This window comes from Bufo bufo, chromosome 6 (genome assembly GCF_905171765.1).
Source record: "Bufo bufo chromosome 6, aBufBuf1.1, whole genome shotgun sequence".
Classification (NCBI taxonomy): Eukaryota; Metazoa; Chordata; class Amphibia; order Anura; family Bufonidae; genus Bufo; species Bufo bufo.
The window spans coordinates 36873912-36897341 of NC_053394.1; the positions used below are offsets into that span (position 1 = coordinate 36873912).

Genomic DNA, 23430 nt, shown 5'->3' on the forward strand with positions numbered 1-23430 from the left:
CCAGTGTATCTGCTAACCCTCTGTCATCAACTGCCAGTAGAGTACCCCTATAAACAGTGCCACACATAATATTCAAGCAGTGCGGCCCCCGATAAACACTACTGATAGCAGAATGCTGCTCAGTGCTGTGCCACCGAATTCAATGAAAGTATTCTGGCTGCCTGCATCCACCACCAGGGGGAGCTCACTGCTCATACTGTGCACTTGTACTTCTATTGAACGCAATGGAAATATAGAAATAATAGAAATATATCTAGCGAACTCTTCCTAGTGGCAGCTGCCAGCAGCATTTGTGGAAAACTTGTCTACTCTGCCAGGTATTTGACAGATCTGTTTTTCGCTTTTTAAAGGGGTTGTCCAGGACTTTGATGTTTGTAACGATAGGCCATCGATATCAAATCGGCAGGGGTCCATCACCCCCACCTATTTGATATTGATGACCTGTCCCGAGGATAGGTCTTCAGTATCAAAATCCTCAACAACTCCTTTAAGATAAGGCTCATACTACCACATTCCTTGTGGATGGTAGATTAAATAACAGCATACAATGTCAATCAGCTGCTTCTAAGGCCACCAGGATATTGTCATGCATTAAACGAGGCATGGACTCGCGGGGCAGGGATGTAATATTACCACTTTACAAAGCATTGGTGCGGCCTCATCTGGAATATGCAGTTCAGTTCTGGGCACCAGTCAATAGAAAGGACGCTCTGCAGCTGGAAAAAGTACAGAGGAGAGCGACTAAACTGATAAGGGGCATGGAGGGTCTTTGTTATGAAGAAAGATTAAAAGAATTTAATTTAGTCTTGAGAAGAGACGTCTAAGGGGGGCATGATTAACCTGTACAAATATATAAATTGGCCATGCAAAAAATACGGTGAAAAACTGTTCCATGTAAAATGCGCTCAAAACACAAGGGGGCGCTGTCTCCGACTGGAGAAGAAAAAGTTCAGTCTCCGGAAGCGTCAAAGCTTCTTTACTGTAAGAACTGTGAATCTGTGGAATAGACTTCCTCAGGACGTGGTCACAGCAGGAACAGTGGACAGTTTGAAAAAGGGTTTAGATGAATTCTTAAAAGTAAACAACATTAATGCTTATGAAAACATGTAGAAATCTGAGTCTCGCTTCCTTCTGGGATTCGCATCCCCACCTATCCCTTGGTTGAACTTCATAGACTTATGTCTTTTTTCAACCGTATTAACTATGTAACTAGACAATGAAGATTGATACATTCTGTCAATAACATCAAGGTGAGATTTAGGGAAAGTCGGGTAAAAGAAAAGTGGAACAGCTACTCGTAGAACCGATCTGGATTCTGCTTTCATGTTGAAAAATAAAATCGGATCTAGAAGTGGTTGCTGTGGATGACTTCTCCTTATCACTCCCTGTTCTATTTTTGATCAATCTCATCCATTGTATCTTTTTTTACAGGTGAAGTTCTCTCTGTATCTGAAGTACCTTCGTGCAGTTGGATGGGTTTACTCTTCCTCGATATTGGTGACCTACGCTTTACAGACCGCGTCCTTTGTCGGACAGAACATTTGGATCAGTGACTGGACGTCGGACGCTGTGACTTATTTTAATCAGAGCTATCCAACTTCACAGAGAGACATGCGGGTCGGGGTGTATGGAGCCCTGGGGGTGGCACAAGGTAACTTGGTTTTGTTATGTATTTTATTTATAAAACCAAGAAAATAAAACTTAAGATTATCAAGACAACAATTGAGCCATCTATGTAATACATGACAGCCATTCATCTTTATGGCCGCTGCAGGGGAAATGTCTGACTGGGTGTGATGTCTTTCGGCTGTTTATTGGACCATGGCTCCTTTCTGAAAGAGGCTGTCTCTGATCCATATTCCACTCTTATGTTGCTATAATACATGCTATTGAGGTACTAATGGGTTGTATATGTATTTTTTTTTTGTTTAGGTATTTTTGTGTTCCTCAGTGCTTTTCTGGTTGCTGCCGGTACAGTACGTGCATCACGGCTCCTCCATTCACAAATACTTCGAAATATCCTGCACGTTCCTATGCAGTTCTTTGACACCACTCCAACTGGACGCATTGTTAACAGGTTTGCCAAGGTCAGTTCCTTTCAGTCTCATTTAAAGTAATGTTTTTACTGATATAAAGCATCACAAATTTTGCAGGTGCCTGAGCTCACAGGTTTGGGCCAGGAATGTTAGCATGTTAAGATAAAATTACCTTTGTAAGAATCCCTGTAAAGGTGAAGTAACAAGACATTGAGTTTCCTGAATAGTCAAACACCTAGACGCTCCACCACATAAAATAGTAAGAAACACTGCTCAATACTAGAGTTGAGCGAACCCGAACTGTAAAGTTCGGGTTCGTACCGAACTTTAGGGTTTTCGGCACCCGGACCTGAACATTTACTTAAAGGTTCGTGTTCGGTGATTTTTATGGCGCTTTTTGAACGGCTGCACAGCAACCAATCAACAAGTGTCATACTACTTGCCCCAAAAAGCCATCACAGCCATGCCTACTACTGCAGCATGTGACCCAGCCTCTATTTAAGCTGGAGTCACGTAGCGCCGCCCATCACTTTGCTCGGATTAGTGTAGGGAGAGGCTGCAGCTGCTGTGAGGGAGAAATCAGGGAGAAATCTTATCAAGAACTGTTTTTTGTACTCCGCGATCTACAGCAAAAGTGTTTTGTGGGTGCAGTGCACAATTTTTTTAAGCCTGCCCTGAGCCAACTACTGCTGAAAACGAACTTTTTTTTCTTCAGTTAGTCAATATCAATACATGATCGGCAGCTATTTTATGCAACGATAGTGCACCAGCACAGGCTATCTTATCTGCATGTCTGCAAATCCAGAAATACAGCTTTGGCATACTGGGGTGAAAAAAGCCTCTGATATACTGCACATCTGGGATTACACGTGCATAAGTGACTGTCACATTTAGGCCATAAATACGGCTTTTTGGTTACTGGGGTGAAAAAAGCCTCTAATATATTGCACATTAGTGAGTGTCACATTTAGGCCACAAATACCGCTGTCATATAGAGTTTAAAAAAAATAAATTATGTGCAATACCCTACATCAGGGTTTTTATTGGCGGTTAATTATTTGTAACAGACTTAACCACTTTTTACTTTGCTTTTAAACGCTAACTATGAGGAAAACATCTAATAAGGGACGCGGTCATGGTCGTGGTGTTGGTGGAGCCTCTGTTGCAGGGAGAGAACGTGGCCGTTCTGCCACAGCTACACGTCCTACTGAACCTACTACCTCAGGTCCCAGTAGCCGCCAGAATCTACAGCGATATTTGGTCGGGCCTAATGCCGTTCTAAGGAAGGTAAGGCCTGAGCAAGTACAGGCGCTAGTCAATTGGGTGGCCGACAGTGGATCCAGCACGCTTATCCCCCACCCAGTCTTCTGCAGAAAACGCACAGGTGGCGCCTGAAACCCATGCCCATCAGTCTGTCACATCACCCCCGTGCATATCGGGGAACCTGTCTGAGCCTCAAGTCATGCAGCAGTCTCTTATGCTGTTTGAAGACTCTGCTGGCAGGGTTTCCCAAGGGCATCCACCTAGCCCTTCCCCAGGGGTGGAAGACATAGAATGCACTGACGCACAACTACTTATGTTTCCTGATGAGGACATGGGAATACCACCTCAGCACGTCTCTGATGATGACGAAACACAGGTGCCAACTGCTGCGTCTGTCTGCAGTGTGCAGACCGAAAAGGAGGTCAGGGAGGAAGACTGGGTGGAAGACTATGCAGGGGACGATTAGGTCCTAGACCCCACATGGAATGAAGGTCGTGCCACTGACTTTCAGAGTTTGGAGGAAGAGGCAGTGGTGAGACCGAGCCAACAGCGTAGCAAAAGCGGGAACAGGGTGCAAAAGCAGAGTTGCCGTCGCCAAAACAGTTTGCCTGCTACTGGCCACCGTCACCAGGGACCGAGCACACCAAAGGCAGCTTCAAGGAGTTCCCTGGCATGGCACTTCTTCACACAATGTGCTGACGACAAGACCCGTGTGGTTTGCACGCTGTGCCATCAGAGCCTGAAGCGAGGCATTAACGTTCTGAACCTTAGCACAACCTGCATGACCAGGCATCTACATGCGAGACACTGGCTGCAGTGGAGTAAGCACATTCAAAACCAAGAAAGGGCTCAGGCCCTCCTGCTCCCTCTTCTGCTGCTGCCTTGGCCTCTTCCTCCACCTCTGGAGGAATGTTGGCACCTGCCGCCCAGCAAACAGAGGATGTGCCACCAACAACACCACCTCCGTCACCAAGCATCTCCACCATGTCACATGGAAGCGTTCAGCTCTCCATCTCACAAACCTTTGAGAGAAAGCGTAAATTCCCACCTAGCCACCCTCGATCCCTGGCCCTGAATGCCAGCATTTCTAAACTGCTGGCCTTTGAAATGCTGTCATTCAGGCTAGTGGAGACAGACAGCTTTAAACAGCTCATGTTGCTTGCTGTCCCACAGTACGTTGTTCCCAGCAGCCACTACTTCTCCAGGAGAGCCGTGCCCTCCCTGCACACCCAAGTATCGGATAAAATCAAGTGTGCACTGCGCAACGTCATCTGTGGCAAGGTCCACCTAACCACAGCTACGTGGACGCATGTGCTGAATTTGGTGGTGCAGAAATTCATTCACAACTACTCCGACATGTCTGAGCTGCTGATAAAAATGCGTGCCGTCTGTGCGCACTTCCGGCGTTCTCATCCTACCACCGCTCGGCTGTTTGCTCTACAACGTAACTTCGGCCTTCCCGCTCACCGCCTCATATGCAACGTGCCCACCAGGTAGAACTCCAACCTGCACATGCTGGAGAGACTGTGCGAGCAGCAGCAGGCCATAGTGGAGTTTCAGCTGCAGGACGCACGGGTGAGTCGCACTGCGGAACAGCACCACTTCACCACCAATGACTGGGCCTCCATGCGAGACCTGTGTGCCCTGTTGCGCTGTTTCGAGTACGCCACCAACATGGCCAGTGGCGATGACGCAGTTATCAGCGTTACAATACCACTTCTATGTCTCCTTGAGAAAACAGTTAGGGCGATGATGGAAGAGGATGTGGCCCAGGACGAGGAGGAGGAAGAGGGGTCATCTCTAACACTTTCAGGCCAGTCTTTTAGAAGTGGCTCAGAAAGAGGATTTTTGCAACAGTAGAGGCCAGGTACAAATTTGGCCAGCCAGGGCCCACTACTGGAGGACGAGGAGGATAAGGAGGAGGATGGGGATGAAGCATGTTCACAGCGGGGTGGCATCCAACGCAGCTCGTTCCCATCACTGGTGCGTGGCTGGGGGGATATGGAGGACGCAGACGATATGCCTCCCACAGAGGACAGCTTGTCCTTACCTCTGGGCAGCCTGGCACACATAAGCGACTATATTCCCTCACTGGAGTGTGATCGGAAGATGTGTGACTACAGGCGCACGCTGGTAGACGCGCTCCTGAGAGCATTCCCGACTGACGCCGGGGGACAAGTGGAAGCACAAGGCGAAGGCAGGGGAGGAGGAAGAGGTCGCCAACGCAGCTGTGTCGGCGCCAGCACCTCAGAAGGCAGGGTTAGCATGGCCGATATGTGGAAAAGCTTTGTCACCTCGCCGCAACAACCGGCCCCAACTGCTGATATGGAGTGTGTTAGCAGGAGGCAGCATTTGAACAACATGGTGGAACAGTACCTGTGCACACGACTACACGTACTGACTGATGGTTCTGCCCCATTCAACTTCTGGGTCTCCAAATTGTCCACATGGCCAGAGCTTGCCCTGTATGCCTTGGAGGTGCTGGCCTGCCCTGCAGCCAGTGTACTCTCTGAACGTGTATTTAGCATGGCAGGAGGCGTCATTACAGACAGCCGCAGCCGCCTGTCCACAGCCAACGTGGACAAGCTCACGTTCATTAAAATGAACCAGGCCTGGATCCCACAAGACTTGTCTGTACCTTGTGCAGAATAGACATTTATACCACCATCAAACATACATTCTTGTACTCAAATCAAGTGCAATGATTCTTTGTTTTCTTTTTTTTTATTTGTCCCAATATTTTGGGGGCTACCTACCCCAATAAAAAATAAAATAAAAACATTGTTGGCTACCTCCTCCATTGCTGCCGCCTCCTCAACCTCCGACTCCATATCCACCTCCTCCTCGGAGTTGCAGGTTAATAATTTGTAATTTTTAGTTATTTTATTTCATTTTAAGTTATTTCCCTATCCACATTTGTTTGCAGAGCAGTTGTCATGCTCTTAAGCACATTTTACTGCCTTTTACATCCCTCTAGCCTTTTCAAGGACTATTTTAGAGGCATTTTAATAAAAAATAAAAGTGCCAGTTTTAGTGCCCTAAATTGAAAAAATTCTTATTTTCAATGGTCAGGTGACATTTTACCATTTTTGACGTATATTGCCAGAGGCCCACCAGAGAATGTGTGGGCCTCTGGCAACGTTGAATCTTGAAATATCGGTGAGACTTTTGTCACTACTAGTCCCACTCAGGTACCATTTTTGACATATACAAACCCCTGCTGTGCCTGGGTGACAGGGGCCTAAATCTCTCAAAATCCTCTGTTGTATTGCTGGGTGACATGAACCCCCTTTTGCCGTGAATGAACCCCTGCTGTGCCTGGGTGACAGGGGCCTAAATCTCTCAAAATCCTCTGTTGTATTGCTGGGTGACAAGAACCCCCTTTTGCCGTGAATGAACCCCTGCTGTGCCTGGGTGACAGGAGCCTAGCTCTCTCAAAATCCTCTGTTGTACAGGGTGGGCCATTTATATGGATACACCTTAATAAAATGGGAATGGTTGGTGATCTTAACTTCCTGTTTGCGGCACATTAGTATATGTGAGGGGGGAAACTTTTCAAGATGGGTGGTGACCATGGCGGCCATTTTGAAGTCGGCCATTTTGAATCCAACTTTTGTTTTTTCAATAAGAAGAGGGTCATGTGACACATCAAACTTATTGGGAATTTCACAAGATGGTGTGCTTGGTTTTAATGTAACTTTATTCTTTCATGAGTTATTTACACGTTTCTGACCACTTATAAAATGTGTTCAATGTGCTGCCCATTGTGTTGGATTGTCAATGCAACCATCTTCTCCCACTCTTCACACACTGATAGCAACACTGCAGGAGAAATGCTAGCACAGGCTTCCAGTATCCGTAGTTTCAGGTGCTGCACATCTCGTATCTTCACAGCGTAGACAATTGCCTTCAGATGACCCCAAAGGTAAAAGTCTAAGGGGGTCAGATCGGGAGACCTTGGGGGCCATTCAACTGGCCCACGACGACCAATCCACTTTCCAGGAAACTGTTCATCTAGGAATGCTCGGACCTGACACCCATAATGTGGTGGTGCTCCATCTTGCTGGAAAAAGGGAACGTGCCAGCTTCAGTGCATAAAGAGGGAAACACATCATCATGTAGCAATTTCGCATATCCAGTGGCCTTGAGGTTTCCATTGATGAGGAATGGCCCCACTATCTTTGTACCCCATATACCACACCATACCATAAATTTTTTTGTTCCAACAGTCTTGGAGGGATCTATCCAATGTGGGTTAGTGTCAGACCAATAGCAGTGGTTTTGTTTGTTAACTTCACCATTCACATAAAAGTTTGCCTCATCACTGAACAAAATCTTCTGCTTAAACTGAGGGTCCTGTTCCAATTTTTGTTTTGCCCATTCTGCAAATTCAGTGCGCCGATCTGGGTCATCCTCGTTGAGATGCTGCAGTAGCTGGAGTTTGTAAGGGTGCCATTTGTGAGTAGCTAATATCCGCCGAAGGGATGTTCGACTAATGCCACTCTCCAGTGACATGCGGCGAGTGCTACGCTGTGGGCTCTTGCTGAATGAAGCTAGGACAGCCACTGATGTTTCTTCATTAGAGACAGATTTCATGCGTCCACATTTTGGCAAATCCAACACTGAACCAGTTTCACGAAACTTAGCAAGCAGTTTGCTAACTGTAGCATGGGAGATGGGTGGTCTCGTAGGGTGTCTTGCATTGAAATCTGCTGCAATGACGCGGTTACTGCGTTTACCAGACATCAACACAATTTCTATCCGCTCCTCATGTGTTAACCTCGGCGACATGTCAATGGCTGTAAACAAAGAGAAACTTGTAAATAACTCATGAAAGAATAAAGTTACGTTAAAACCAAGCACACCATTGTTTTTCGTGTGAAATTCCCAATAAGTTTGAAAAAACTAAAGTTGGATTCAAAATGGCTGACTTCAAAATGGCCGCCATGGTCACCACCCATCTTGAAAAGTTTCCCCCCTCACATATACTAATGTGCCACAAACAGGAAGTTAATATCCCCAACCATTCCCATTTTATTAAGGTGTATCCATATAAATGGCACACCCTGTATATTTGGGTGACATGAACCCCCTTTTGCCGTGAATGAACCCCTGCTGTGCCTGGGTGACAGGGGCCTAAATCTCTCAAAATCCTCTGTTGTATTGCTGGGTGACAAGAACCCCCTTTTGCTGTGAATGAACCCCTGCTGTGCCTGGGTGACAGGGGCCTAAATCTCTCAAAATCCTCTGTTGTATTGCTGGGTGACAAGAACCCCCTTTTGCCGTGAATGAACCCCTGCTGTGCCTGGGTGACAAGGGCCTAAATCTCTCAAAATCCTCTGTTCTATTGCTGGGTGACATGAACCCCCTTTTGCCGTGAATGAACCCCTGCTCTGCATTGCTGATAGGGAACTAAATTTAGTGAAAACATCTGTTACTGATCGGAAGATGCGCGACTACAAGCGCACGCTGCTGATGGCATTCCCACCTGACAGCGGGGGCACAGTGGAAGCACAAGGCGAAGGCAGAGGAAGAGGTCGCCAACGCAGCTGGGGCACCACCAGCACCTGAGAAGGCAGGGTTAGCATGGCCAAAATGTGGAAAAGCTTTGTCAGCCTTGGAGGTGCTGACCTGCCCTGCAGCCAGTGTATAGCGTGAACGTGTGTTTAGCATGGCAGAGAGCATTATCACAGGCCGCAGCCAATGTGGACAAGCTTACGTTTATTAAAATGAACCAGGCATGGATCCCACAGGACTTGTCCGTACCTTGTGCAGAATAGACATTTATACCAGCCTCAACCATCCATTCTTGTACTCAAGTGCACTTATTCTTTGTTTTATTTTGTTATATGTCCCAATGTTTTGGGGGATGTCCCAATTTTTTTAAATAAAAAATAACACAAATCAGTGTTAGCTACCTATTCCTCCTTCACCGCCGCTTCCACCTACACCGCCACATCAACCTACACCGCCACATCCACCCATCCACCGCCTCCTCAACCTCCTACTCCTAGATCCAGATTATTTTTAATTTTTCTGTATTTTGTTATTTTAAGTCATTTCCCTATCCACATTTGTTTGCAGAACAGTTGTCATGCTCTTAAGCACATTTTGATGCCTTTCGCAGCCCTCTAGCCCTTTCCAGGACTATTTTAGAGCCATTTTAGTGCCCAAAAGTTCGGGTCCCCATTGACTTCAATAGGGTTCCGGTTCGGGGTCAAGTTCGGGTCCCGAACCCGAACTTTTTTTTTTCAAGTTCGGCCGAACCTGCCGAACACGAACATCCAGGTGTCCTCTCAACTCTGCTCAATACCTATCTGTGAAATTCTGCTTCTTCCTCTATTCACTCCTGTTTTGTCACTTGACCACATTGTCCAGTTGCTGCTGGCCACCATGATGGTTCATCCATAGTGATGTATCAGCCAGTAGCAGCTTCCGTACTATGAAATGCACATAGTAAGTAGGGTCCCTTTAGAGATTTTGCATTGGGGCCCAGGATCTTCAAGATTGTTTTGACACGTTTTGTGGAAGATGCCAAATAGGACAATATGTTTTTGTTTGCTTCCAGGACATCTTCACTGTGGATGAAACCATCCCCATGTCGTTCCGGAGCTGGATTTCCTGCGTCTTGGGAGTGATTGGCACCCTGTTTGTGATCTCCTTGGCTACACCAATTTTTGCAGCTGTCATCATACCGTTGGCAATTGTGTATTATTTTGTCCAGGTAAGCATCTGCTCCCTTTCCTTATATTCCATGGGGTGATGTCTATTCTGCCACAGATGTACGTTAGAGATTATCCCCTGATTGGTTGTGAGTGATAGCCCCTGTACAAGCAATGGTAGATAGCTGAACTCACTAATATCTCCAGATATAGGCACCAGTTGCATGTGATGATCCAGTGAGGAGAATACAATGGTGAAGCTTTGATCATTTATTGATTTGCCTTGAAAACAAATGCAGGGAAATGAGGGTATGCTGGGAGGATATTAGAGGTCAAAAAGAATAGCTCTCACCAGGTTGAAGGTCTGCGACAAAGAGGAAGTACGAAGGACCTTACAGAGGATGTGATGTCACAAAAGAGGGAGGAGAGCAATGCAATGGAAATTTACATAACACACTATAAATGGTATTATAAGAATAACCACAGGGTGGCAGCGTTACACAACATAGTAAATGATAATATAATGCAAACACAACAATTGTAGAATACGAGAATAAAGGCTGGAACAGCACACTCCCCGTCTGAAATCCTTGGATTTCACTATATACGCAACTACAAAATGTCCATGAAATGTTGGAACCTGAAAGACAAAAAACAAACAAAAAGAACATACTGGAAATGGTGAACTGGAACAGTCCAACGCCTTGAGTCTTCTGGTTGCCAGGAATAAAGTTCCTCAAGTAAAGAATCATTCCTCTACGGGTAAGAGGAGAACAATCTCAGATGCAGGCCTGATAAAGGATTTGGGATGGCCTTGTTTTGCGATAGTCACTTCCACCTTGCGAACTTTGCCATCTTCACTGATAAAGATCTTTGAGATGAGTCCCATGGGCCAGGAGTTTCTTTCCACCTTTTGGTCTTTCATGAGTACAAGATCTCCTATCTGTAAGTTTGGCTTGACCTGTTGCCACTTTCTACGTGCTTGCAGAAGCGTTAAGTACTCTTTTTTCCACCTGCTCCAGAAACAGATGGCCAGATGTTGAACGTGCTTCCACTGTTTCAGATATATGTTACTAGAAGAAGACTCTTCAGGTGGATTAGGAACAGATCCAAACTTCTGAGTGAGAAGAGTTGCTGGAGTAAGAATGGCAGGGGATTCTGGATCCATAGATACAGGTACAAGAGGTCTTGAGTTGACAATAGCGGATACCTCAGCCAGGAAGGTAGTCAAAGTCTCATGGGTGAGCCTTGAGAAGTTTGAGTCCATCAGCATACAGTCCAATATTTTGCGGGTGATGCCTATCATTCTTTCCCATGAACCGCCCATATGAGAGGCATGCGGGGGGTTAAAGATCCATGTACAACCATTTCTGGCTAAGTAGTCTTGAACTGGTTTAGAGTCAATTTGCAACTCTCGACAGGCTCCTATGAAGTTGGTTCCACAGTCAGATCTTATTTGCTTTACTGGTCCTCTGATGGCGAGGAATCGTCTTAAAGCATTGATGAAGCTAGAAGCGTTCATGGATTCTATTGCTTCAATGTGTATAGCACGTACACTTAAGCATGTAAACAACACTGCCCATCGTTTGCTTTCTGCATGACCACCTCTGGTCTTACGTGCAGTGACTGTCCATGGCCCAAACATAAGTGAACGGTGGCTCAGTGCTTGTCCTATCAACTGGCAAATCAGACATTTGTTGATGTTGTAATTTTCCTCTCGCCTTGCGACATTTAATGCAATGGTGAATAATATGAGCAACCTGTCTTTTTGCTCCCACTATCCAAAGACCTGCGGCTCTTAAAGCGCCTTCAGTGAAATGTCGGCCTTGATACTGGACTCTTTCATGATAATGCCGTATCAGCAATGTAGTAACGTGGTGTTTGGCAGGAATAATGAGGGGGATTCATTTCTGCAATCTCTAGCTTAGCCTTGTTTAGGCGACCACCAACTCTCAGCATGCCACGATCATCAATTACTGGTTTCAAGTTGACAATGGGGCTGCCTTTTGGTATATCTTGCTTGTCATGTATACATTTTAGTTCCATTTTAAAGGCACTCTGCTGTACGTTACGTATCACAAGCAATTCACTTAGAATAATGTCTTCTGCCGTTAGAGGTTTATGGCACAGGTGCCAACTGCGACAGTCAGTGTTATGCTTCTCAGCATGAAAACAATGAACAATGTGGACTAACCTTGCAATGATGTGAATGAGTCTTGACCATCTAGAGAAGCGTTCAAAGCGATGACAGCCCAAGCCAGCGCTCCTTTCAGACTTGGTGACGAAGGTACTAACTTCAGGCCGAATCTCTGGATCTTCATGAGGGTCCTGGAGACTGAAGACGTCTTGGATAGGAGTTTCTTCATTCTGGTTCAGCAGAAACTCTGGACCTGTCAACCAAGAAGAAGTTGCAGAGGCTCTTCCAGATGCTGGTCTTGCGGCGCAATCTGCGGGATTGAGATGAGATGGAACATAGTGCCACTGTTCAGGTTAAGAGGATCTTCTAACCCTTTCGATGCGGTTACTGACATAAACGTAGAAGTGTTTTGACTGGTTGTAGATGTAACCCAGGACAACCTTACTGTCTGTGTAAAATTGAATGTCATCCACCTGAATATCCAGCTCACGTTGTATAAAGTCTGCAATCTCTACGGCTAGCACAGTCCCACAAAGTTCGAGTCTAGGAATGGTGTGCTCAGGTTTTGGAGCTAATTTTGCCTTTCCAAACAGAAATCCAACATGTGCTTGATTGGAATAGTCTATTACCTTTAAATAAGCAACAGCTGCGATGGCTTCAGTAGACGCATCTGAGAAGATGTGGATTTCTCTCCTCCGAGTGGCTGTAAGTGATGTTGGAGTGTAACACCTTGGTATGTGAATACTGTCTAATGCATGCAAGCATTCCTTCCACAACTCCCACTTTTGTTGTTTGTCAGAGGGCAGTGGAGCATCCCAGTCAGATACAGACTCTGAGAACCGTCTTAACAGGAATTTGCCTTGTACAGTCAAAGGTGCCACAAATCCCAGGGGATCATATGGGCTGTTTGCCACTGAGAGAACTCCCCGTTTAGTAAATGGTTTATCTGCACAGTTAACTTGAAATCCAAGGGAGTCATTTGCTAGGTCCCACCTCAGGCCCAGACTTCTCTGTACTGGTGGATTGTCTATCCCTAGATTCAAATCTCTGAATTCTGTGGCATGATCGCTGGGCTGGAAGGCTTTCATTACGGCAGCACAGTTAGAGGCTATCTTATGTAACCTTAGACGAGACTTTGAAAGCATACCTTGTGTCCTTTTGAGCAGATCTATGGCCTCCTTCGCTGTAGGGAAGGATTTGAGTGCGTCGTCCACATAGAAGTCTCTCACGACAAAGTTTCTGGCATGTTCCCCAAATTCTGACTCACCATCTAAGGCAGCCCTACGTAGGCCATATGTAGCAACAGCAGGTGAAGGACTGTTACCAAACACGTGCACCTTCATGCGGCATTCAACCATTTCTTTGCTGGTGTCATTGTCTCTATGCCAAAGAAACCTGAGGTAGTTTCTATGATCTTGCCGCACGATAAAGCAATGGAACATTTGTTCAATGTCAGCAGTAATGGCTACTGGCTCCTTTCTGAATCTCATGAGCACTCCCACCAGATTATTGGTCAGGTTCGGACCGGTGAGAAGGACGTCGTTCAGAGATACGCCGTTATGTTTGGCACTTGAATCGAATACCACTCTTATTTGGTTTGGCTTCCGTGGGTGATATACCCCAAAGGATGGAAAGTACCAGCATTCTTCATGCTCTTGTAAGGGTGGAGCCAGCTCTGCATGATCATTCCGAAATATTTTTTCCATGAAGGCCACAAAATGACTTTTCATTTCTGGTTTGTTTTTTAACGTACGTTGCAAGGAGATGAATCTGGAGAGTGCTTGTTCCCGGTTGTCAGGGAGTCTGGCTCTTACAGCACGGAAAGGTAAAGGTGCAACCCAGTGGTTAGATGCATCTTTGAAGAATTCATCGTCCATTATTTTAATAAACTCTTTGTCGTCCATGGACAAGGCCAGTTTGTCGTCGTCTGGTGTTGTACAAAACACTGTTTTTCTTAAGTTGTCATAACTGGTAGGAATGATGTCTGGTGTTCTTAAGAGGTTAGAAAGCCTTTCCTTCACCTCATAATGATGAACACATGGCTTAAAATTAGATGTGCGACCATTGTTGAGCACAAAGGTTTTGAAGGAGTTCACTTGAGATGGTTTGTGGCTCTTATTTATACATACATCGCCCACGATTACCCAGCCTAAATCGAGTCTCTGTGCATATGGGGCATTATCAGGACCGTTGCATTGTTGACGCACCTTGTGGACCCTCAGAATGTCTCTCCCAAGCAGAAGTAGGATGTCAGCATTCATGTCCATAGGGAGGATCTCACTAGCTAGATGTTTCAAGTGGGAATGATGATATGCAGCTTCTGGAGTAGGAATTTCATCTCTTTCATCTGGTATTTGGTCGCATTCAATTAACGTTGGCAAGGGTATATGAACGTTCCCTTTAATGGAGGAGATAAGGTATCCAGTGGCTCTTCTGCCATAAGTCTCTACACGACCAGAACAAGTGTTGAGTGTATATGGTGTTGCTTCTCCTGCTATGCCGAAAATCTCAAAGAATTTAGGTTTTGCCAGAGACCTATTGCTTTGTTCATCAATAATTGCGTACATTCTGATGGCTCTTTCAGATTGCCCTTCTGGGTGGACGTTGACCAAACACACCTTTGCACAGCACTTAGAATCAGCCTCCTTGCCACATATCGCCATACAGGAAGAGGAAATAGTAGTTGTAGCCAATTCTTGAGCCGGTGGCTCCCCGCCATGAAGTGCGACGGCATTGGTCGCAGCTTGAGATGGTGCGTTGTCTGAAGGCAAGGTGGGATGCATTGCTGTAACGTGCTTGTCACTGCTGCATTCTGCACACTTGATAATAACCTTACAGTCTTTCGCCATATGATTAGATAAGGCACAACACTTGTAACACACTCCAAGCTCTTTGAGTATCTCTCTGCGTTCTTGCAAGGTCTTTGCCCTGAGCCCACGACACTCCTTTAAAGGATGAGGTCTTTTATGGATGGGGCACATGCGGTTAGGGTCCTTTTCTTTGAGGACAGGGTATTCCTTCCTAGTAGTGCAGGTTGAAATGATTGGAACATTGGTTTTCCTAACGGATACTGTCCCCCTTAAGTCTCTACGTTTATTTGTGGTGTTGTCATACCTTGAACATGAGAATGAAGCAGGTAGAGTGGATTCAGTGAAGTCAAAGCTGGGGTCGTTCTTCTTCCGAGCTTGGTCACTGATGAATCTGGTAAAATAAGAGAAAGAGGGAAAAGACACATTGTGTTCTCTCTTGTATCTGGAGCCCTGGTCTGCCCATTTCTCTTGCATGCCATGTGGTAGTTTCAACACTATTGGATTGACACCATGTGCGGTATCAAGGTAACTCAGTCCTGGCAGACGTGGGTCCATTTTTGCCAATTCAAGTTCTTTTAGTAGGTCGCTCAGATCCTGGAGTTTGCGATTGTCTTTGCCAGTTATCCTTGGGAAGGCTTGAAGTCTCCTGAATAAGGCACTTTCTATAGCTTCTGGACTGCCATAGGTCTGTTCAAGTCTCTCCCATGCTGCAGCGAGACCTTCCTCTGAGTGGCCTGCATGAACCACTCTTAATGTCTTTATGCGTTCTGCAGATTCTGGGCCTAACCATTTGATGAGCAAGTCAAGTTCCTCCATGGCAGTGAGGTTTATGTCACCGATTACTGCTTTAAAGGTCGATTTCCAGGCCCTGTAGTTTTCGGCACGGTCATCAAACCTTGAGAGACTAATGTTAATCAGCTCCCTGCGCATCATGTATCTGGCAAAGTCTGACATGTCTGATCTCCCATTCCATATTGCGGTATTGCATTGTGGTGTCTCTAGAGCATGTAGGGGCTCTGGCAGATAAGGTTGAGATTGATCAGGATGGAATGATGTGGCATAAGGATTAAGCTGCGGTTTAGTCTCTGGATGATTAGCCCGCTTGGTGCTAGATATTACCTTATTACTGGGCTGTGATGATTTCTGGTACTCTGTGGGTTCGCCCAGTTGGTGAGTTAGAAGTGGCGTTGCTGCATGCGATTTAGCAGGAGGAGTAGGCGATGGTTGCCTTAGCACATACCTGGCAGTGCGGTCGGCTGGGTCTTCCTCTTCTCCTGGAACGAAATGGTCTGGGCCGGTACCTTGGCCTAATGCTTGCTCGAGGACCTTTAGTTTAGCTAAGGTAGCTGCTTCTTCCCTTTCTGCCTGGAGGATCTTTAGCTGGGCTTCTGTCTCAGCCTCCATTTCTGCTATCTTAGCCTCTATTTCTGCTTTCTTAGCCTCCATTTCTGCTTTCTTCTTCGTAATCTCTGCCTCCTTCTTAGCAAAGGAACTTCTTACGCTAGCTTCCTCTGCTTCTGCCCGGACTTCTATAAGCTTGTCATGCAAGGCTGACCTTCCGGAATGAGAGCTTTTGGAAGATGAAAGGGTATGTTTACTTGAAGTTGATCGATGGGATCTCGCTTCCTGTAAATGTGCGATGCGGAGTTCTGCCTTACTCTTAGCATCTTCTACTAGGGCATCCTTCTCTTCAAGGAGATTCTTTCTCTCACTCAGCTCCTCTGAGGCTTCGTCAAAATCAGTCGCTCAGGAAAGTGATGTACTTAGCAGAGAGTCGCTGATAGTGGACATAGGAGTTAGTTAAGCGATTCAATGTTGTGGTTAACTTTGTTGGGTCGTTGTTATATCGTAAAAGAGCTGCTATATAGTGTTCAGTTCTCTGCCATAAATCGTTTAAATTGTCAGTGAACTCTTCTTTGGTCGTCTCAAAGTTCTCTCTAATCTTTTGTGTTGGCTTGATAACACGTTTAGATCGTACTGCTTGTTCTTCAGTTAACATGGACACTGCTTCCTGCATATCTGAGCTTTTGGGAGCAGGGTGACTTTCTGTATGTTCAGTTACTGAGAGATCCACTAAGCTTCTTGTGGACATGTTATTCCTATTTAAGCGGTACTGTCTCTTTAAGAGGGTATTCCAGCTTGTGCACTGTGCTTATGCAGCCACGTGCGTGTAAGATGGCGGACAGCTCTAAGCTCGCTGGCAGACTGTGTGTAGACATGCAAGACTGTAGATTTAAGCTTCTTTTTGACTATTCTGCCACAGATGTACGTTAGAGATTATCCCCTGATTGGTTGTGAGTGATAGCCCCTGTACAAGCAATGGTAGATAGCTGAACTCACTAATATCTCCAGATATAGGCACCAGTTGCATGTGATGATCCAGTGAGGAGAATACAATGGTGAAGCTTTGATCATTTATTGATTTGCCTTGAAAACAAATGCAGGGAAATGAGGGTATGCTGGGAGGATATTAGAGGTCAAAAAGAATAGCTCTCACCAGGTTGAAGGTCTGCGACAAAGAGGAAGTACGAAGGACCTTACAGAGGATGTGATGTCACAAAAGAGGGAGGAGAGCAATGCAATGGAAATTTACATAACACACTATAAATGGTATTATAAGAATAACCACAGGGTGGCAGCGTTACACAACATAGTAAATGATAATATAATGCAAACACAACAATTGTAGAATACGAGAATAAAGGCTGGAACAGCACAATGTCCTACTTTCACAGTTCACCCAGGGCATCAAGTACCATTCCATTCCCCATGTTTATTTCTTTCTATTACGTTCCTTGAAGGGCTAGTTAAAGTGTCTGGACCTCAAGAAAAGCCACCAATGGAGTGCAAAACAGCTATAAAAGCTATTGGATAAATGGCTAGCTAAAGGACACAACATCAGAGGAGTCTAAAGTTTCCTTTTTAGGGCAATAAGTGTTCAAGTCTATAAAATAATCCCTAAATTTACACAGTAACACAGGGATTATGTCTTTGATGTTTTAAAAATTACTGTCCTGCTCCTACCCCTCCTAGATTTCTCTTATAGATTACATGTTCCCTTAAAGACCCATAATCCTCTGGATGTCTTTTTATTATAACAATAATTTATTGTCATTGTACCTGCAGAGGTTTTATGTTGCCACCTCACGTCAGCTGAGACGTCTGGATTCAGTCACCAGGTCACCCATCTACTCTCACTTTGGGGAGACAGTCTCTGGTCTGTCAGTCATCCGAGCTTATGGACATCAACAGAGATTCATCCAGCACAATGAAGACAACCTAGATATCAATCAGAAGAGCGTTTACTCCTGGGTTGTGTCCAACAGGTAAAGGGCCCTTTACACGGGCTGAGAATTCTGTAGATAATCGCTAACGAGCATTCATAAAAACGCTCCATAGCAATTATCTGGTGGGGTAAATGCTCAATCATCGGGTAATAGATCATTTTTGTGGTCACAAAAATGATCGTTTGCCCGCAGCAGATTGTGCTGTGTATGGGGACGAGCGATGGCATTAGCAAGCAGGTGATTCCTTCCTGACTATCTGCTGCTGTATCGTCCCATGTAAAGGGACCTTAAGAAATTGATAAGGCAAGTGAGTAGATGATCTGGAGGAATCTCTAGTAATCTCCTTATTATGTGATGTGTCTGCAGGTGGCTGGCCATTCGACTTGAATTTGTTGGGAACCTGACAGTGTTCTTTGCTGCTCTCTTCGCTGTGTTAGGCCGTGGCACGGTGGACAGTGGAACTGTTGGACTATCCATTTCCGCAGCACTCAATGTGAGTCAATGTGAACCAGAAAGACGATAAATGAGTTGTGCTTTTTTGAAAACCCAGAGTGGATAACTGTTACAAAGAGCATCTAAGCCTCTGGAGGACCTGTCCTGCATTACTGCATTGTAATGATTGACTTCTCCAGTGGTGTCGCTGCAGGGAAACTAAGCACTTCCAGTTTTCCCCACTGATTACTGTTGATTGCTAGAGGTCCCAACAGGGACACTTTCTGTAATTAACCTTTTGACAAGGAACTGAGTAGAGATTGTTCAAAGCAGAAACTCCTTTAAATATCCTTGTATCTGAAGTATTCATAGGCTACAGGAGGACCCATAGAAATAGTGTGTTCCCTATTTTTTTTTTTCTGATTTACACCAACACATCAATCCATCCAAGTCCTTTTAATGTGCTTCATTAGTTGAGGAGAAGTATGTCCCGAACTTTGGACTAGTTCTACTCGTTGGTTCTCCAGTGTTTCCATGCAGGGGCAGATTTGGAACTTAAAGTGGCCCTGGAAAAAAGAATAAAAGTGGCCCCATATTGTAGGTCGGTCTAAATTGACAGAACATGAGCCGAAACAAGTAGGCGGGGATAACAGAAGTAGGCAGGGCCTGCAGTACCGTAGTGCAGCACAGAATACCGCCCCAGCAGAACCAAATACTGCAGGACAGCAAAAACTACTGCCGCCCCAGCCACATTATTAAACTGTATCACCATCATGAGGATGGTCACATGGTTGAGTTCAGGAGGGCTCCTGCGACCGTTGACCATCAAATCATTATATATTATATTATAATTTCTTATTGTACAGATTACGCAGACACTGAACTGGTTGGTGCGGATGACGTCCGAGCTGGAGACCAATATTGTTGCAGTTGAGCGTGTGGATGAGTACGTTAAAGTAGAGAACGAAGTAAGTTCTGAGGGCGTCAGCCAACACTATAGACCTAAGGATAAAGTCAGTTTATCACATAGATTACTTTTAAGTGTTTATTTGTCATAAAAATCCCATGTCGTGCCTCTCTTTTTATGAAGTTATGTCACAGACTGTTTCTATATTGATTTCTGTTGAAATTAGCATGTATGAGGAGAAGTTAGCTGCTACCTCCCTCACGGATGACACTGAGAAACTATACTCCATGTTCTTCCTGGTAATACTATAGATATAGGCTGTAAACTAGGTAGAAGTCTCTGGTCTGATTGACACCGGAGTTTAGAAAACCTGTGGAGCCATAACAGTTATCCATTATATAACTAGATAATTCTAAACAGAAATTGAATAGCTTATAATGGTTTGATATATTTGCTAGACGTCCTGTATACAGTAATTATTGTTTACGGGACTTGTTTAGGTTTATGCAGGGGTTTTGTTATAGGTCTGTGGTCTCAAACCTATGGCACGCATGCAAAATGGAGCACTCAGGGCCCTCTGTGGGCATGTGCACAGGGCCCGGTTAGAAGCAGACAGGCCTGGACTGGAAATCTGTTGCCCGGCACTGTGACACGTCCTAGCTGGCGGTGCGCCCACCCTCAGCTGACTCTGAGTGGGCCTTCTGCAATTTAGTCCATGCACGCTTTTACTGACCCGGGTCTTGTTCTGTATCCGATGATGTCTTTAAACTGGACAGCAACAAGTCTCTTCAGCAAACATGAGGTCTCCGTTCCAAAGCTCCTAATAGCCTTCTTGGAAACAATCCTCTGAGTCCAAGCAGGATCTGGGTACGGGACAGCGATCAGTCCCTCTCTGCTGCCACTCTGGCCACTCCAGGACACCCTGATGCCTGGATGAGACCGGATTCTGTTCACACACAGTCCTTCTCTGTTCCTCTCAAAGATGGAGGCATCTGCAGCTTCCTGGTTCTTCTCCTGACAGTCCAAAACCCCCCTTCTATGAATATTCAAACACCTGAAATACGTTAGCTGTGTGGGGAAACAGCGGCCTCTTGTGGTTAAAGAGAAAAATGACAGTTCTAATGAATCAATATGCACATATACCGTATTCAGACAATGGTGACTTTTTCTCCATCTCGCATATTGTACATGTAGAAAGTAAATATTTTATACATATACTGTATATATCTTGTATAAACTCAGCGTTCTTTGCTATGTTCATCTATCAGGCAGAGTGGACGAATCAGAAGCGCCCCCCACAGAACTGGCCAGATAGAGGCGTTGTGCAGTTTGTGGACTACGAGGCCCGTTACCGATCTGAATTAGACCTTGTTCTACATGGGGTTTCATGCATTGTTGACAGTATGGAGAAGGTAATACGTGATTTTATGATCGATTTGATGGATCCATAGATTGGTGGATGGGTCCATAGAAGGATGGGTCCATAGATAATGCAAAAGACAGTTAGACCAGCCACTCAAAGCTATGTATAAGGGAAGTTCAGGTGCATGCTACCATGGCTGCAGTGCAAAAGCAAAGAAGGACTAAAAGTATCAGCATACTGCTTTATGCGCAAATACACATGCTAACATTGAACACCTGAAAAAATGTAAGCTGCATTTCTGCTGTACTTACTATATGAATATTTAAAGCTCTTTGCACATATTTTTAATCAAGAATGTCGGGCCCATCTACCAGCGACAAGGTGGCTTTCATCAAGCAGGACGGACACTATCAGTCTTCTCTCTTCTGGGCTTTTGTCCTACAAAATTCAGGGCAATGCAGAATCCAGCTATAGGTCACTCTGCCTAGTGCTTTTTATTCAGAATATCCTATAGCTGGATTCTACTTTTCCCTGAATGCAGTTTACATTTATTCATATTTGATTAGCTGGATGCAAGAGCGATAGATCCAAAATAATTCTCGCCTCATCACAGGCACTAGTGGGAATACGTGCTCTGCACCAGAGGTGCAGTAACCCAGTGGTTCACCGCTAAAAGGTTTAATGTTCTAAATTACTGCTGAAAGGTTAATATTCAGGTTCACCGCTCTACAATGTTTACTGTGGTGACAATCTGTGCACTTTGTATCCCAAAAGGTTTTATATAGGAAATTAGGAAGGAAATAATACAATGGTGGTTCACTTTTCGCCATTTTTCCGAGTGCTCAAACTTCTTGTGGTATTAAAAGTTCCTAACACAAATATACAAAATAGTTATATTAAATTTGTCCCAAACCACAAATTCCCTTGGAGTGCAGCAGGTCTGTAGTGAAGTAGGTTCCAATTCACACTCAGTCCTTTGTACAAAAAAACCCGCGCAGCTCAAACGCTTTCCATAGGAGCGTGGATGAATAAGGTAGGTGGATGGTATCTTTAGATGCACTCGATCACTGGATTTAAGGTTCCCTTCACATTCAGATTTCTCACCTCCTGGATGTTAAATTAGAGGACTGAACATAGTGAGGTACCGCAGCAATTCATTAAACAATTGGTTTTATTATACTCACATAGATAAAAAGTCTCATGCATATAAAAGTATAAAATGATGCTCAGAATCGCATGCCCGACCCGGGTTTCGCCTTCGCTTGCTTCGTCAGGGGCTGTTCTGAATGCAGGGGAGTACTAATTGAATAGACCATTTAAACAATCCCAAAATTGCAACTCCAAAAAACTCCATAAAATCGTTAATACAAACAAGTCTTCTATAAAATCATCCTCAATCAACACATTTTCTAATAAGGCAAATAAATTGTTTTTCTTCTACCTCACAGTTTACATAGCAGCAAACAACACATTCCTCTTCTCTAGCCCTATTCACATACAAAAACGCACATGTTCATAAAACCGCATTTTTTTTTTTTTAAATCTTAAAACCCCTTCAGACATATCTTGATATTAGCTTGCAATATGGATATAACCGCATTCCTTTTCTCCAGCATTAGGCTACGTTCACATCACCGTTCAGCCTTTCCGTTCTCCTGCTCAGTTTAGGAGCAGGAGAACAGAAAGGACGGAAAAGGCACATAACCGACTCCAAACTGAGTCAAACGGAGCCCTTAGGACCCCATAGACTATAATGGGGTCCATTATGTTTCCACTCAGAAGATGATTTTTAAGCGGAGACAAAAGTTATGCATGCAGGACTGTTATACCTCCCGAAAATTCATAATAGTATTACAAATCCCCCCGGAAGACCGATTGTCTCCGGTATCAATTCCCTCACCAATCGTGTATCAGAATATATTGACTTCTATTTACAAAAATATGTGGCAAGGGTCCCATCGTACTTGAAAGATACAGGGGACACTATTAAGCACCTGGAAAGTTTTGGGTTTTTAGAAGGTGACATTCTTTTGGCAACTGTCGATGTGACATCATTGTATACAGTAATCCCAATTGAAAAAGGGATTGCTGCAGTAGATTGTGTGCTGGAAAAAGATGTGGAAATGTCAGAGGAGCAAAAGAAGTTTTTATTACAGTGTTTGAAGTTCTGTTTAATGCATAATTATTTTTGGTTTGATGGAAGCTATTACCTACCATGCGATGGGGGCGAAATTCGCCCCCAGTTTCGCCAACCTGTATATGGCTATATGGGAGGAGTCCTTTATTGCCCCTAAAATACAGAAAAATACAACAGAGGATGGCCTACTGTCATTGACGATTGCTTGCTTGTATGGGGAGGAAATGCACATGATTTGGGAAACTTTCTGCATTATTTAAATGACAACATCTGGAATCTCCAGTTTACCAGCAATATAAGTGCAACCTCTGTTGACTTTTTAGACCTCACGATCTCCCTAGAGGGGGGTAGTTTTAAGACCACTACCTATTTTAAGCCCACAGATGTTAACACCTA

General features: G+C 44.8%; 1 protein-coding gene across 1 annotated transcript in view; it reads left to right on the plus strand.

The window, feature by feature from the left end:
* Nucleotides 1–23430, plus strand: part of LOC121003103 (canalicular multispecific organic anion transporter 1-like) — a 150110-nt gene that overhangs the window by 107146 nt on the left and 19534 nt on the right. The window contains exons 22-28 of the mRNA XM_040434681.1: nucleotides 1432–1651; nucleotides 1933–2087; nucleotides 9868–10023; nucleotides 18035–18234; nucleotides 18562–18688; nucleotides 19494–19595; nucleotides 20803–20946. Of these exons, the coding sequence (XP_040290615.1) occupies nucleotides 1432–1651; nucleotides 1933–2087; nucleotides 9868–10023; nucleotides 18035–18234; nucleotides 18562–18688; nucleotides 19494–19595; nucleotides 20803–20946 (1104 nt within the window). The remainder of the gene's footprint in view (nucleotides 1–1431; nucleotides 1652–1932; nucleotides 2088–9867; nucleotides 10024–18034; nucleotides 18235–18561; nucleotides 18689–19493; nucleotides 19596–20802; nucleotides 20947–23430) is intronic.